This window comes from Planococcus citri, chromosome 2 (assembly GCF_950023065.1).
Source record: "Planococcus citri chromosome 2, ihPlaCitr1.1, whole genome shotgun sequence".
NCBI lineage: Eukaryota > Metazoa > Arthropoda > Insecta > Hemiptera > Pseudococcidae > Planococcus > Planococcus citri.
In genome coordinates, this window is record NC_088678.1 from 43,734,664 (window position 1) to 43,750,886 (window position 16,223).

At 35.5% G+C, this 16,223-nt stretch overlaps 1 protein-coding gene across 3 annotated transcripts in view; it reads right to left on the minus strand.

Moving 5' to 3' along the window:
• The window catches only part of zfh1 (Zn finger homeodomain 1), a 358,078-nt gene extending 343,910 nt beyond the window's left edge, over positions 1-14,168 (minus strand). For all 3 annotated transcript variants that reach the window (XM_065350413.1, XM_065350414.1, XM_065350412.1), the window contains exon 1: positions 13,616-14,168. In XM_065350413.1, coding sequence (XP_065206485.1) covers positions 13,616-13,685 — 70 coding nt within the window. In that variant the 5' untranslated portion in view covers positions 13,686-14,168. The remainder of the gene's footprint in view (positions 1-13,615) is intronic.
• Between the last annotated feature and the right edge of the window lie 2,055 nt (positions 14,169-16,223).

The window sequence follows — 16,223 nt, forward strand, 5'->3', positions numbered from 1 at the left end:
GACGGAGCACCTTTTCCATACAGAGAAGCGATTGGCAGTTTATTGTACCTGAGCAATGCTACGAGACCGGATATTGCGTTTGCAGTAAATTGGCTAAGCAGAAAGCAAGGAAATCCAACACAACAGGATTGGCAGGAAGTTAAGCAAGTTTTTCGATATCTACGAGGTACTCGAAATCTTGGACTGATGTACACCGGAACCGGAAATGGAATTGACGCTTATTGCGATGCGAGCTTTGGAGATTGCGACGACACGAAGAAATCTTCTGCCGGAATTGTAATTCGACTCAACGGAGATCTGGTCAAATGGTCCAGTAAACGACAGGGCCTAGTAGCCAATTCGACGTGTGAAGCCGAATACATCGCGATTAACTCGTGTTTAGTAGATTGCGTAGGTGTAAACGCATCCCTGACGAGAGCCACCGGAGAAGATTACCGACCATACGTCATTCACGGAGATAACATTCCAGCCCTTACGTGTGCAAACAAACCTGGAGCACCAACGTTGAAACACGTTACAGAGATTAAGATGCATTATATTTTGAATGCTGTAATCCAGAATCAAGTCACTTTAGAGTGGGTTAGATCAGCTGACCAAGACGCTGATATTTTGACGAAAGCTTTACCGAAAGAGACGTTTATAGAGCAGAGAGACAGATTACTGAGTGAAATTAAGTAGAATTTTCATCCCCGAGCCCGTCCCGCCATGAATTCAGAGTAAACAGAGTAGTACAGACTAATACAGATATGCGTATGTGTTTATTAATTGTTTTAGATCCTGGTTCTATTGAAGACGCTATTGAAGGTCTGCATCAATTAATTGAGATGTCGCGTATTTACCATTTTGCGCTGGATGAACACCCGCAACGCGTATTAATGATGCTGCGAACAGAGAACCTGACTATTGACGAACGGAGACGCCAGAGAAATCGCGAACGGAGACACCGGAATTGAGCGCATCGCCGAAACGCCGATAACGTAGACGACGGTATTGACGTCGATTATATTTCCGATTCTGAAGATCGTGGTCCAGGCGATGCTGCGCCGAATTTTCAATTACTAGGCGAACATTTACTTGATGAAGCCTATCAACGGAGAAATCAACACGATAACGACGACCAACCAATGGGATAAACAGAGAGAAAACAGAGAAAAATTTTTATTTGTAATGTGTCGTTGAATTGTTCCGAATATTCATGTGTTGAATCTGTGTTCCTGTTTATTTGAATTTTGTGATTTATTTGTTCCTGTTAATTATAAGCTGTAAATATGTTTTTGCGAAAGAAGAGTCGCGCAGGGAGGGAGTGTTAGCCGCCAGGCTGCGCTCCTCAACACAGAGATACTCCGCCCGTGTAACGCGGCCCTGCCGCGCTACGAGCTACGTACGCTCGTGTAACTATTCGCACTTGCTGTTTTGTTATACTACGTGTTAGATGTGTTCTCCGTGTATCCGAGTATTTTGTTGTTTGATGAAGTATTGTTTTATTTGATTAATATATTAATTTGTTAATTAATATTCTCCGTGTCGACTCGTTATTTCGTAATTATCAATTACTCAAGTTCTCGCCGATATCAATTTTACCATATTTTCAATAAATTAATCATTTTTTTTGAAGAGTTTTCAGAAAATTAAAATTTTGATTTTTATGCCCAAAAATCTCCACTGGTATATGTACCTACCTATTCAGCAGGAAAAACCACAATTTTTTGTCGGAAAAATGACATGATACACCCCCCCCCCCCCAGGGATGTCAAGTTTACGCTACTGGAGACTGTATACTTAGTATCAAAACTGCGGAAAAATTCAAAAATTTTCAAAATGCTTCCAAAAAGTTGAACATTTTGAAAATATCATTTTTGAATTTCTGAGGTTCGAAAATAACTGTTTCAATTAGCCACCAACAGGAGACTGTACTTCGGCAGTACCTTGGAACTTGGAAGTATTCAAAGTACATACATCTACATCATTGTAATAAAAAAAATTTAGAGCACGCGACTACGTGTGACCCTCCTCCTTGCTCCCAATCATCTAGGAGATGTGATCATTTTCATACTATCCCCTATTCCCTTACCCTTACAAAAATGGCCGGGATCAAAGACCGTCTCAAATTGCCCATGATGAAACATTTTCTCCAAGGGATTTCAAATTGTTTCATTTATTTTTAAATTTTTCAGATCGACTACCTAACTAAGTGAAGCTGAAAAAAAAACACAAAAAATTTCAATTTACGAACTTCATACCTACATACTTACAAATATAATAGGTAATCTCAAACTATTAATCGCGCTAAATTAGGCATTATTATCAAGTTTGACAATCTCAGATTACAGGAACGCATGACAATGATTCATCCACCATATCGCATCTTTGTATGATGGTTAATTGAATATAATTGGGAAGAATGTTTTCTTCTTCTTAAGATTAGATCATTTTTCTTAAATTATCAGTAGCAGTCAGACGCGTTTATGTTTATCAACATTGGCGATATGTTTTTTCTAATATTCCGATTTGTCTGCAAGTATACATACGAGTATCTTAAACAAAAGCACGGATGAAACTGACTGACTGATTTTTTCTACTTTAAGAACCGTAAGAGGTACAGAACCCAAATTTGGACGAACAGAGCCAGCGGGACAACAGCATCTCGAGAAAAATCGAATAAAAAGACCAAAAGTGAACTTGGATACTTACAAAATTAGTTCTGCGCCAGGAGCTAAAAAGCTTTTAGTGCTCTTTTAGCTCAAAATTATGTCACTCTTGACAACTAGTAACCTAACAAGAATGGTGTAACCCTGACCTACAATAATAACCAGGTATCGCCCTTCCACTTATTCGGTGTTATACCTGAGGGGCAGGCCTTAAATCAATAAAATTACAGGTTTCTACCTAATTTTTATTCCAGATTTTTAACGCACTAAATCTGTGAGTTTTTTGCTTGTAACCTTCTATCAATATCGCAAAAGTAAGTACAACGCTGCTCTGAAATAAACCTATTTGTTCCCCTTTCTTTGAAAGTGTATTCAAATTCGACACACTGGAAGCTGAAATCATCACATAACATAGGAATTCCACTCACTCAAAACCGCCCAAAACCTCGACACAAAACCCACTCTGTGATCAACTCAACTCCAACGCAACATCCTTTTAAAAAATACTACTCCAAAAACCAGAATCTTTCCACCGTTTCCAATTAAAAATAGTCGAAAATGTTGGCCCACATCGGATAATAAACTGTTTCCTATAAAAACAGCCGTTAATTTCAATTCACATAGGATCAACGTAATAAATGTTTTCAAAAAAGGCCAAACAAAACGAGATCCCATAATCGTAGACCAGGTCTCTCTATAGGCTACGTATAACATTAGAGCAAACGATCGGTTTAGCTTTAAAAAGATGATAAAGGGTTTATAACAAAATTCAAGTCCTAGTACAAAAATACCTTTCGCTATAGCAATAACATTTAAAGCTTGGTATTTCTATGTCGTGTGCCAAAGGTATGGCTCTATCTTTATTTCAGCAAAATTACATTGCCACGTCGCAGCCAAACGAATTGCGAGAAGAAATTCTGTAGAAAATTGTGTGTGTAGTGTGATGGTTTTTTCCTCTCGTTCTCTCCATATACGAGTAGTAGCAGAGACACTCTGGCGAACATGTATATAGTAAAATATGTTTTAATTCGATCGATGCGCCTTTTTTATTACTTGGACAGTGATGTATCGTAAAATTTATAACCGTGTTTGTCGTTTTAAATAAAAAATGCATTATTCTCTCGGTACTATATACGCGGATCGCGTCGCGTCGCTTTCGAGTATCGTACTTTTCGTATAGTTATCGCTCACATCGCGAGTGATTGTTTCCTTTTGCTCGGTTAGATATTATTATAGTACACACAAGAAAGACATACATACTCGTACATCGCCAGTCAACACACACTTGAACCAAATCTGCCGGCGGCGGCTGTATTTTTCAACGAATTCATAAATTTCAAATATCGTATCATCCCCTCGTCGCGTCGGTCCCTTGCATAGTAGTTCATCTGGATACAAGATTGTAGCATCAATCACGAATAAAACTATTATATTGGGCCAAGAAAACGAGATACAGTTCGTCTCCGATTGACACCTAATTTTTCTTCGTATCAAATTAGTGCGTACATATCGTTCTAGCACGTTCCACTTTTTATAAACGCGTAGGGGTCTCGGAGCTGTGGAGTGTGGACCAACAGCAGCGCCAATTTTTACGCATCAAATCTATATACTTATACGAGAATACAAACCGAGAAAAATGAACGATATCAAAATTTAATCAAATAAATGTAACCGACCCCCGCACGACATTATCTTCACCGTGGTACATGAGATATTTATATAACCAAGTGAGATTAATTTGACCATTAATCTGACAACGTTGAAACAATCTAACGTTCTACAACCTACATAACGAAAAATCGTAGGTTTGTTTATCCACGAATATGTGTTTATTGTGTAACGTTTTTTTTTCCTCCGCTCAAATACTAGCAGTTTTACACTAATTTTCCGAAATTTAGATGACCGACAACATTACCTAGTTTCGATGCTGCTTTTTTTGTATTTTTAAACCCGGTCACAGGGGAAGAGAAAGAGCGAAGATACATACACTGTTTCTAAAGATGCGCTTATTACTTACTTACTTACTCGATGCTCGAACCTTGGTAAAAAATAAACTTCGTATGTTATTTTTCGGTAAATACAACTCTACTAGACTATTAATATCTATATTGACTGCTTCATTCATACAAGACATCAATTAGACATGGACACATGCAAGTGTTACAATAAAAATAGGTTTCTGTTTCAGTTTTTCAAGGTCAAGTTATACGTATTGTTTTTTATTCAGAAAAGACAGTATCAGCATTAAATACTTTCAATTTTTGAACCCATTTTTTAAAATAGGTAATCTCGAAAATCGAGAAAAAAAACAAATTAACCATTAAGTGCATTGCTACAACTTTGAAGGAATTTCGAACACGAAGAAACTCAGCACAATATCATTAGGATGACAAATTCATTTGTAAATCAAAACCAAAAAAATGACCAAAAAAAAGATAAATCGAAATTTATAAGTTTTTACTTGAAATAAAAAAAATGGCTCGTATACCAAATGTGCAAGACTGCTGGATAGTCACAAAAATTGCCAAAATAGGTATGCGAAAATTTGCTGAAAAAGGACATGTACTTTTTTGAAAGAAATGCACATTGCCTAGAATATTCAAATTATAGCTAAATCAAAAGGGAAATATTTAATCGAACGACAAAAAAGGTGGTTTGAACGACAGACAAGTCTTACGACAATAAGAGGGGTATTAACGACAAATTAGGTACTAAAAACAGAAGTTTTTAAACGACTAAACAGGTCGTCATCACGACTATTTTTGTTTATGAATCACGACTACTTCTCCCGACAGATATGAGTGTTAGAACGACAAAGTATGATTTTCAGCGACAACTACATCTGTACTTGGGTATAGTGTTTGAACTGCTCATAATTGGTATAATGGAATATGATAAAGTTGTAATTAAAAACTGTCTACATTTTGCCACTTCTCCAGATGTGTCTTTAAAGGAGTGTATCTCTACTGGGTATCAATGGGCTGCTCAAAACAAAAAAATGATTCAAATTCCAGGCGATTCCAGCGCTGCTTCCTTTTTTTCACCACCTCCAGCACAGCCAAACACTCAATTACTCCCAAATTGATCAAAACCTTCAAATCTGCAGACAAACATTGGAAAACTTTTGACGAATTCCTCAAACTCACACATGGAATTTGGAAAATCAGCATTGTATCGAACAATTTGGAATTATCAACTTGCTCATGCCCATATTTCATGAAAAGAACAACATGTAAACATGTACTTGGAATGCAAAGTTGTCAGAAATGCGTTCGCCCCCCCCCCTGCGAGGCGAAATCCATTTCCTTCGGCCAAAAACGCAAGCTTGGGAGACCAGCTAAATCCAAAAAGGCACTATTGGTGCGATGAATTTTTTTTCTATCAATTTGTAAATGTGTTGTCTGTGTAGTCTCTTTTTAATGGTATAAATTGCCGTTTTTTAATCATAAAATTAGTCGTTCCTAGATACTATTGTGTCGTGAATTTCGCTTTTCCGGTTGTCGTGTAAAATAATTATTTGTCGTTGAATGCATTTTTTTACTGTTCAATATAAAATGCCTGTCGTTGAAGTAATTTTTTTGTCGTGTTTTTTGTGGGCCGTGGTATTTATTTTTTCTGTCGTTTAAACCCCTTATTTCTGTCGTGCATTCCCCCTTTTTTGTCGTAACGATAAATCATACCCAAATCAAAAGGGCCTCTAAAAAGCTATATAAAATAATGTATACAGCCAAAAAATTTCCACAAGTGTGCAAAGAGTGGAAAGGGGAGAAGTTCAAATGTGCAAAGGGTCCCAGTTGAGCTTTTCAATTTCTACTCAAAATGTCACAAAAGTGAAGCCTCCCAGAAAAAAAATCACACTTGATTTCAATCGAAACCAAAACCAGATAACCTGACAAAACTACATACGTACCTATTACATACTTCATTGAAAAACAAATTTATATCTATTTTCAAATTCGAAGTTCACAAATTCAGGGATGGCAGAACCGGTTGAATGAAGTTTACCTCGTTTTAGGTTTTAGGTGGAGATTTTCTGAATAAATTGTGTGTTTAGTTTTTAGTCTTCAATTCAAATTGGAGGTTTCAATAAAAATGACTGGTTTCACCGAGGCGATGTTATGTTCATTTTCAATTCAGATGTAAAAATTGAATAAAAAATTACTCGTTAGAGCTTATAAATTTTTATTGAAAATCAATTGAAGCATGTGTTTCCAAAACGCACAAAGTCCAAAAAAATATTGATAAGAAATTCATGCAACTTAGTACAATTTGGAAACGTAGAAATGACCCAAATTGGCTGATTTTTCGAATGTTTTAGCCAAGACCCTTGGCCACAACATATCAAAAAATCAGCCATTTTGGGCCGCAACTTTATGCTAGATGGCCTTGAAACCTCAGAATCTTTGAAAATGGACTTAGTGCGTTTTGGGAACATATGCTTCAATTGGTCTTACTAGTTGAAAATATAATGTTGGAACAGAAATGTGGGTGTTCGAGGGGGTAAATTTCATTTCTGAAAATTAAATGATACTCAAAATAGGCTCTTGGTAGATGGACCCGATTGAAAATTCTTGATGAACACCAAATTAAAATTAGCTTGACAAAAGGTAAAAAGTGCAACATAATGATTTTGAAATTTGCAGAATCCAAGTTCTCAAATTTTTTTACCAAAAAAAGGATGCAATTATAGGTTACTGATTTTGTGAGAAAATTTGTGTGATGTTACAACTAAAAAAAAGAAATTCCAGTGTAATCCACCAAAAGTACTAAATAAATACGAAGTCGGTTTAAGAAAAGAAAAAAAATGCATTTGTAACATTATCGTGTCGTGAAAGTGATATCATCACTTCATCAATATAGACAACATTCCGACTTGACGACGAGAAAAACCCAAGAAAAACAACTTTCCATCCCGGCTGGCGGCCCCTTCCTTCCATTCCTATCTTTTTCCCAAATGCATCGTCCTTGACCAACTGTGACCCACTTTTTTCAAAAATTGATCAGAAAGGTGGTGGAAAACTAAAACAAATCAGCTGCAAATATTTCGTGTAACATCAGATCCTGTTAATTTGAATTTTCTCCTAATTCAAATGGATTTCTGCTGTTTCATTATCGCATACAAATGCCCTAACATAAATTCGTCAAGTTATATCTACCTACCTACCTACCAATTTCACTTATAGTTAATTCAAAAAAAAAAAAACGAAACCAATTCGAAGAAAACTTGGCAAAAACTTTTGAAAATATATAGAAATTTTTTTTTGTAAAAATGCAGCAATTTCTCGTACGCACTTCGCATTAACAATAAAAATATTTTATAAGCAAAGTAACCTTATTCGGGAGCTTTCGAGTTGGCATATATCGATGAATTTTCAATACCAACGACTTTACAAATTTTCCATACAATACACCGCGTCTTCCGTTTAAACGATACTTAGACAGAATACCTAAACACATCATTAAAAAGAGAGAAAGAGAAAGAGAGAGAAAAGGAACCAAGGACAAAAAATATAAAAAAAGGAGTAGAAATCGTTAAAAAAAGAAAACGTTGTTCCATCTTCATCCGACAATTTCTTCCTTATTCTCCCACGTAATCATAATCCTTGGTTTTTATTTCTCTCTGTAGAGAAACCATCGTAAAATTTTTCTTTAATGAAATGAACAGCACCGATTTACTATTTGGAATTCATCGCTCTTCGTTAATTACCTTCTGCTATCCATCGGTAGAAATTTTTTTCCAAGTACAGTGTGAAATAAAAATTATCTACCTATAATAAAAAAAAGTTTTAAAAAGGAGAAAAAGGTTTGAATATATTGTACGTGCAGTACATGAACAGGAGAAAAGGTAGGTTTAGTATATCGACGGCATCGTGGCACAACGTTATAACGCCAAGCAGCCATATTGCATCGTATTTAATCCCGGAAAGGGGGATGATGGTTCGAACACGTGTTAAATATTCGGGATTGAAAATGGGGATACGAGAGTGAAGGGAAGAGACGAGAAAACGCCAGTTAGGGAACACTGAAAGCACACGGTAGCTTGATGTGACGTCATCGCTGCATGACAAGTGACGCGCCGTTACCCTTATCTTTTTACGTTAGGGCTAGGCCCGACCAAACTTTCACGCAACGCTTTTCAATTCTTTTTCCAATACATGTCCAATTTTGTCAACAAATTTCCGCGCCATTTATACGCCAACTCGACTACCTATACATATTTCTAAGGCGTTTAATAAACTGAAAATTTTACACGTAGGTATCTTACCAGTGAGAGTTGTATCCGTCGTTTTCTCGCGATAAAAATGCTCGCTGTTTTGTAGTGTGGTGTGGTACTTGATAACCAGACGACAGCTTATTTTCCAGCTTCGCATCCCTTCTATTTGTCTAAATAAAACCTCTGCGAATTTAAATTCAAGAGGGGGGTGTTTTTTAGCTAATTTCAAGTTCAATGTTATGTTTTATTTTATCGCAGGCGTTTCGTTTCGAAAATAATTCCCTTGTTCGCGACTTTGTGGACGAGCTTATTTTTTTTTTATCACTAGCAATCGCCTACAGTTCCAAAGCAACAGCTAAATTTGTAACTATGAAAACTTCACTCGTGGTGGTAAATTTTAGGCGTATGTAGCCATGTAGGATCGATTTAAATTGAAATTAGCCAACTACATATTAGGCATTTTGTTCATCGATCAAAGCACTTTGTTTGAATCGAGTGTGTTAGGATCGATTTAAATTGAAATTAGCCAACTACATATTAGGCATTTTGTTCATCGATCAAAGCACTTTGTTTGAATCGAGTGTGTTTCTGGAGTAAAAATTTGAAATATTTTATTATAAACACAGCACCCTTATTTTCACTTTTTCAAAATGAGTATTTCCAGCTGTCGAGTTGACTTTGTATTGACTACCGAATGACCCTCCAAGCATTAACATCGTTGTATTCATGAAAAAAAGGGCCGTCGATGGTGGGCACCGGCAGATTCACCCTTTCATCTTCGCGGTTTTTTAAACGAATATTTTATACAGCGATAGGTTCGCTGATGGACTACGCAGGAATAAGTTTAGGCATCATTTTTATTCGATTTATTCCTTTTTTCGACAAAAAAATCTACGTTTGAAAAAGTTGAATGCAAATGAACGGAGGTATTTTTAAATTTCAACATAAACAGGATGATCCAATCAAACATTACGATTAGATGAGGAGCTATATTAAGAGTACCTAATCCTGTATCACAGGTTCTCAAAAAATCAAAAGTTTCCCTTTTGCGAGGAAATTTTGGAAATTGGCACGAATCGCTGTATCGATTTCAGAACCACCCCACAATCCTCTTGCAAGAGGGAAACTTTTGATTTTTTTGATATTTTTATTATGAAAAAATCTGGTCAAAAAACCACTCTAGGTGTCTTTCCCAAAATCGGCTCAAATGTGGATAAATTGTAAAACAGATCGAGTATAACACACAACTCAATTTTTAGCTGCCCAGCTTTATATTCACGCCTTCTGGAGCAAATTCAAAATTCTGGAGAAATTGAAAATCGTGCTGAAGGCCCCAGAGTGGCTGGAAATGGTGACATTTGGATTTGGGGAATTATTATCAGTTTTACTTTTAGAACTTATTTTGATCATGTTTACTGATCATGTACCTACGTACCTACTTTTAAAAAAAAACATAAATCACCAAAAGCAGTCAATTTTGAATTTTCAAACGTTTGCCAAAAATAGAAAAATGAAGTTGGGCAGCTGAAAATTTGGTTTTGGGGGTTTTAGACCATGCAAGTCCCGTTCAAATCGGATGATGACACCTCAAGAGGTTCCCTTCTAAAGTACTTTTTCAGCTTGAAAATAATTTTTTCCAAATTTAGAGGGAAAGCCTCAGTAGCTCATCTATCGTGAGATTAAGAACCCATTTCGTGAAAAATAGTTCAATTTCTCACTCTAATAGGTACCTAGATAAGTAAAACGGGTAATGCAGTTTAGGAAAAATTGAGCGGTTTCAATTTAATTTTGAAAATATAACTTAAAAAATCAATTTTCCATAGTTTTCTGCTACCACTTCCCCAACTTTAAATCATACTCACAACAGAGGAGCAGGAGGTTAAGCACGAGGAATTCAGCAATTCAACCTTTATTCATAAATAATGCAAAATTCAACTAACGCGTTGATATTTCAAGGTTCTAACCTTCCAACCTAATTTTACTGGACTAAATCCATTCTATTAAAATGAAATAGTATTTTTTCCATTTTCATCAAGTACCATATACCCAGAGTTTTGTCATTTGCGTGTGAATTTTTATACATAACTTATTTTCAAGCTCGCGGTATTCCGCGATGCTCGAGTTACCCTACTTGAAAACTCTTAAAATTGAAAACCTGGAAAAAAATTCATAACAAAAAACAACCGCTTTTAAAATTAAGAGTACCTATGCATGGAAAAAGCGATGAGAATTTTAATGATATAAGAACATATAACTAAGTGAGCAACTTCGTATACTTATTGTTCATAACGGACCTGTTCAAAAAGAGCAAGAGCATTTCATTAAGATACATGCTTTTATAATCTTTCAACGTTATATTTTCAAGAAGAATTTAAACCGACGATATCTAGACAATAATTGTACAAGCGTTGAAAACTTGATCAAAATGTTCCATTAGATAAGTACACGTTCTCGCGCAGTGAACAAATTACCATCAGTTAGATACTTTAGAATGCAGAAATTTAACTTAACACAATTAATTTTAATTTGTAATCGTACCGCAAATGCATTAAAATTTACGTATAACGTGATGATATTTTGTTAAAAAGAAAGAATCACAAATATCTCGGGGATAATCTCTAGAGCTTGTGGTTTTAAGTATACGTAAGTGCATAAATTTTGAAGATCATATAACTGTACTACAATATAGGAAACAGTACCTATAGGTTCGAAAACTTCCATGATGCAACATCAAATAACCCACTTTGCTAATAAGATATCTCATACTAAGTACATCAACATGCATTTCAATTACCAATACTGATAAAGAAGCTGAGAAAAATCTTGATAGGTATATATAGGTATTCAATCCATTTCACATTGATCCTGGTTCGAAAAGTCAACTTGAAAGATTTGTCCGGCGTTTCAAAAAAGAACAACGATACTTTAAAAAGCCTAATTCGAGATATCGTTGCAATTTATTCGCTGTGCAAAGTCACCAAAAACGTTCAAAAAGTAATCAACGCAATGCGTACGGTAATCCGAAATTTTCAAGGTCACCAACTCCGGTAAACATTTATCTTCCACGTTGACGTCCCGAAGGAAGAAAGAAAACTTTTTCCTACAAACCTAAACTTCTTCATTGAAGCAAAAATCCGACCATAATACGATACTCTTTCGAGTGTATAATCTCATTCGTCGCTTATTACAAAATAATCAAACAAAAAAACTGCTCCTTGATTCACTGCAGGTGAGCTATAGGTGTAGGTAGGTTAGATTTCACAAATCTGCAGATTGAATATTGGCAATATTACGTGCGAAGTTATTTCATTTCAACATTCAAGAACCATTTATATATAGGCAAATCAATTTGTGAGATGGGTACAACGACACACGGATTTCAATAGATTTAGAATCCACAAGAATCTGCAATGGTAGTAAGTAGCTTCTTAAAGTGGATTTTGGATTTCATTCAAAAAGACTTTTACAGTTTTGAAAGTTGATGGTTGGAAATTGGGATCAAAAAAGGGTTTTAAAAAGAGATTCAAAAAAAGTCTAAAACCCAGATTTTTGAGAGTCCGTGTAAAAAACATACTAATTAGGTCTCAAACGCTAGACAGATGATTTACTTTAGCTAAATTGTCTAAAAAAACACCAAGTACCAAGTACATGCTTGCACCGAATTGCATACATAACTTTGATTAGGTTCTTATCAGCCTGCTGACATTTTTGCAATGAAAACTCAGAACTGGCAACAATGTTATTACAGCATTGACCAATCACCATTCATATTTTTAAAGGTGCAACAACATGACAATCTGTCAACATCAGATAAGGCAACCAATCTAACATTTTTGTGATAAGAATCTGCAAAGGGACTGATAATCAATCACCATAATTTAATTAATCAGGTAGGTATGTACCTGGTAGAGCACAGAAACAACCTTTTACACTGTCGAACAAACAAAGCGACATTTTTATGATGAACAAAACATGAATCCATGCAGAATGGTATGACTAGCGATAATTCGAGTGAATTTGCATTCTTATTTTGGATCAAACTAATAGATTAACAGGTAGATTACATTATCTCAAATTGAAAAGTTTTAATGAGGGTTCGTCTGTCCGATTATCACCATTGATTCTTACTCGTAGGTATTTTTCATCACTACATTCTTCAGCAAATTACACACCAGCTCATCAAGATCTTTTAAAACATTTACCTACTATCAATCACGAAAACATTTCATTCATTCTTATCATGCCATAAATAAAATGTACGAACACTTGATAGAAAATATTACGGTAGTTTGATTTTCTAGAATGAATCACACAAGTATGAAAAGCCAATAACCTGACTGGTAAATAATTCATGCGAATAAATGAACCCAATTTTTATACAAAATTTCAATTCGCACAATTTTAAATGCATAAATCTAGCGATGCACTCGAGAGCGTTGCATTTGAAAACATAAACATACCTACAATAAACAATGTGACCGACGACGACGACGACGAATGAATTATGACAGATGCAATTGATAGAATTGCAAAACATAGGAAAACTGGTAACCATCGATGAAGTAAGAATTATACCTCCTACAATCTTGTATGTATTAGTGTATTCACTTTTCAGATCCGAGTGCCCAGGGACAATATTGTCAACACAGGCACAGGTATGAACTGGAAAGCTACGAGTGGAACGATGGCTACCGAACCGGCGAAATACATACAGCACATGATTTTTTGGTAAAGTTCATTCACAATCACTTACTTTTTTTCCGTTGAGGTTTAGTCTGTTTCCGACGAGTCCGAACAATGACTGATTTGGGAAAGGCATCCATTGCACAAAAGATGAACAACACACACTAGTCCAAGACGTCCAATGCACCACTATCACTCCTCCCATTAAGTTAGTCCAAAAATTACCCAAAATAATTCCGTCATAAATTCGCGCAACAACAACAAAATCACACCAACATCGAAAAAAAAAATTGCAGTCGGACACGAACGAAAAAAATACCTCGAAGAATCGGTCACTCGAATTTTATCAGGTGGTAATCGGTTTTGAGTAATAACGAAACAACTTTGCAGACGAAAAGTGAGATGAGAGAAAGGGAGGAAGCAGCGGCGAAATTTACAGATTTTGAGAAAAAAAAGTTGAGAAGAAAGTGAGACAGGAGAGGGAGAGGGTAGAGGAAGGCGGAAGTGATAGACGTGAAAATAAGAGAAGATAGAGAAATAAAAGAAGATAAGAGAGAAAAAGAGCGATATAAACGCCAACGATCTTTGTTACGCGATCGGTGTAAACTAACAGTAACTGATATTGTTTCTTATGATTGCGGTATAGAAGGATGCGGTGGAGAAGGTTTAGCACGCGGTGAGAGACGCGCGCAGATTTTTCTCCCCCGTGTAGTACCTCACCGAACAGTTTATAAACTGACATAATGCAAAAAGGGTGACTCACGGACAATGTCGCATTTTAATACATAAATTATTGTCGTAGATTAACGAAAACGATTCATTTAATTTCGGGCTTTTTATCGGGATTTCAACTTTATAACCCGTAAGGAAATTGTTAGAGTTGACTGGAACAGAAGTCTTCGTTTTGTAGTTTTTTTTTCGTATTTTTTTACGACGCTACCGAGCAACTATAAAAATTAATTTTTACAACCATGATTATTTTTCATAAAAATACTTCCGTTTTGCGGTTGGTTGCAGTTTGCGAGTTTTTTTCATAATTTTTGGACCGAACTAACGATGCTTGCAGTAAAATAAATAATTGCAACATTTTCAAGATGAAATATTTCATTTTTTTTTTCAAAATGAAATTTAACTACAGTAGGTATCTACCTAGTTGACTACTTTTTTCACATGTAGGTATTTTTACTCTGAAAAATTTTGTAATTCTTTTAAATTATCATTTATCACTGTTGGAAACAGAAGAGTGAAGAAGTGATCTGTTTGGAGGAGAAGGACTGAAATTTTGTCGATTTTTTTTGAAAGGTGTATGCAGCAGTTTTGGAGGCTTGAATTTCATCTTACATAAGTTAAACATTTTTCCAAGGGCTCGCCGTTCTTTTTAGAAGTAGCTGAAGCTAGAACAAAATTTTAAAGTAAATTAGATTTGTTATCAGTTATCATCAAATTGTTCTCATTTTTTAAATGTTAACCTACACTGTATTGAAACAAGATTCATTTTTCTGCATTCCCAAACCCAACCGTGTCACTTTTCCAACTTTTCGCCAAACCATATCGCATATCGCCCAATTTCCGGAAAAGTTTCTGGCCAGAAGGGGGAGGGGTGATTACATCAGTAATTTTTGGTTTGGGTTAAGAAACGTTTTGGTTTTAAATAGGTGAATCGAGGAAGTGAAATTTCAATTTCTAATTTAAAAGAAAAAAATTTTGCATCAAGAAGTTTCAACTAAGGTCTGGTGTCCACTCAATGGAGTTTGGGTGAAAACTTCGAAAAGTAGGTAACCAAAAACTAAAAATCAAAAATGAATCCAGATTAGTTATGAAGAAAAATGAAATATCATAATCGAGAAAAAATTGTTTTTGTTCGGGTTTTGATTTTTGCATGTACAATTTGGTTTTAATTTTCACGTGTAGGTAGGTACTGATTTTGGCTCGTTGGCAAGTTAGCAATTTTAGTGGGTTTTCGTACCTAGTTTTGATAATTATTTTTGTATCGCGACCATCGATTTCAATAGATCTTTTTGATCATCTGAAAGAAAATTTTGCGTACTTTTCAGAAATGCAAATAAAATTTAATTATTTTACTCGTTTTTTTGACATTTATGAGGGTTTTTAGCATCTTCAAAGTCGCAAGAAAAAAAGATTTTTGAAGGTGAATGCATGACTGAAACAAAAGCCCGATCACTGATTAGGCATAATTTTTGATACAATTAGGTACTTCCACTTCGATTTCAAATCTGTTGTGATCCAATCAATCGATCCCCATGAATTACTCGTATGAAGTGTTTCGTAGGCTGAGACAACAAAAAAAATGAGTAAATTCCTCCCATAAAAGTGTTCATCTGCGATGTGAAAGAAAAGAATTAAACAAGCAGAAAATTCGTGGTCATGGTAATAGGATAGGTAGTGAAAAAAACTTTGGAAAGTTCATTTCCACTAGGGTTGAACATAATTTTTCGATGGGTAAAAAAAGTACACGAATTTGTGGGAATTTCGAGGCGGTAAGTGTTTGCCTGGTGAGAGTAACCGTTTCACTTCCAAAATTGAATGTGCTAGGTTCATGTTTAGCAGAAGAGGGTGTCGGTGTCGTCGCAAACAGGTTTAATACATATGCATAAATACATCGCTAGCTGCTTGTTCACTCATTGAAATGTTAAACATCATAAGCAGAAGTGTGCAGA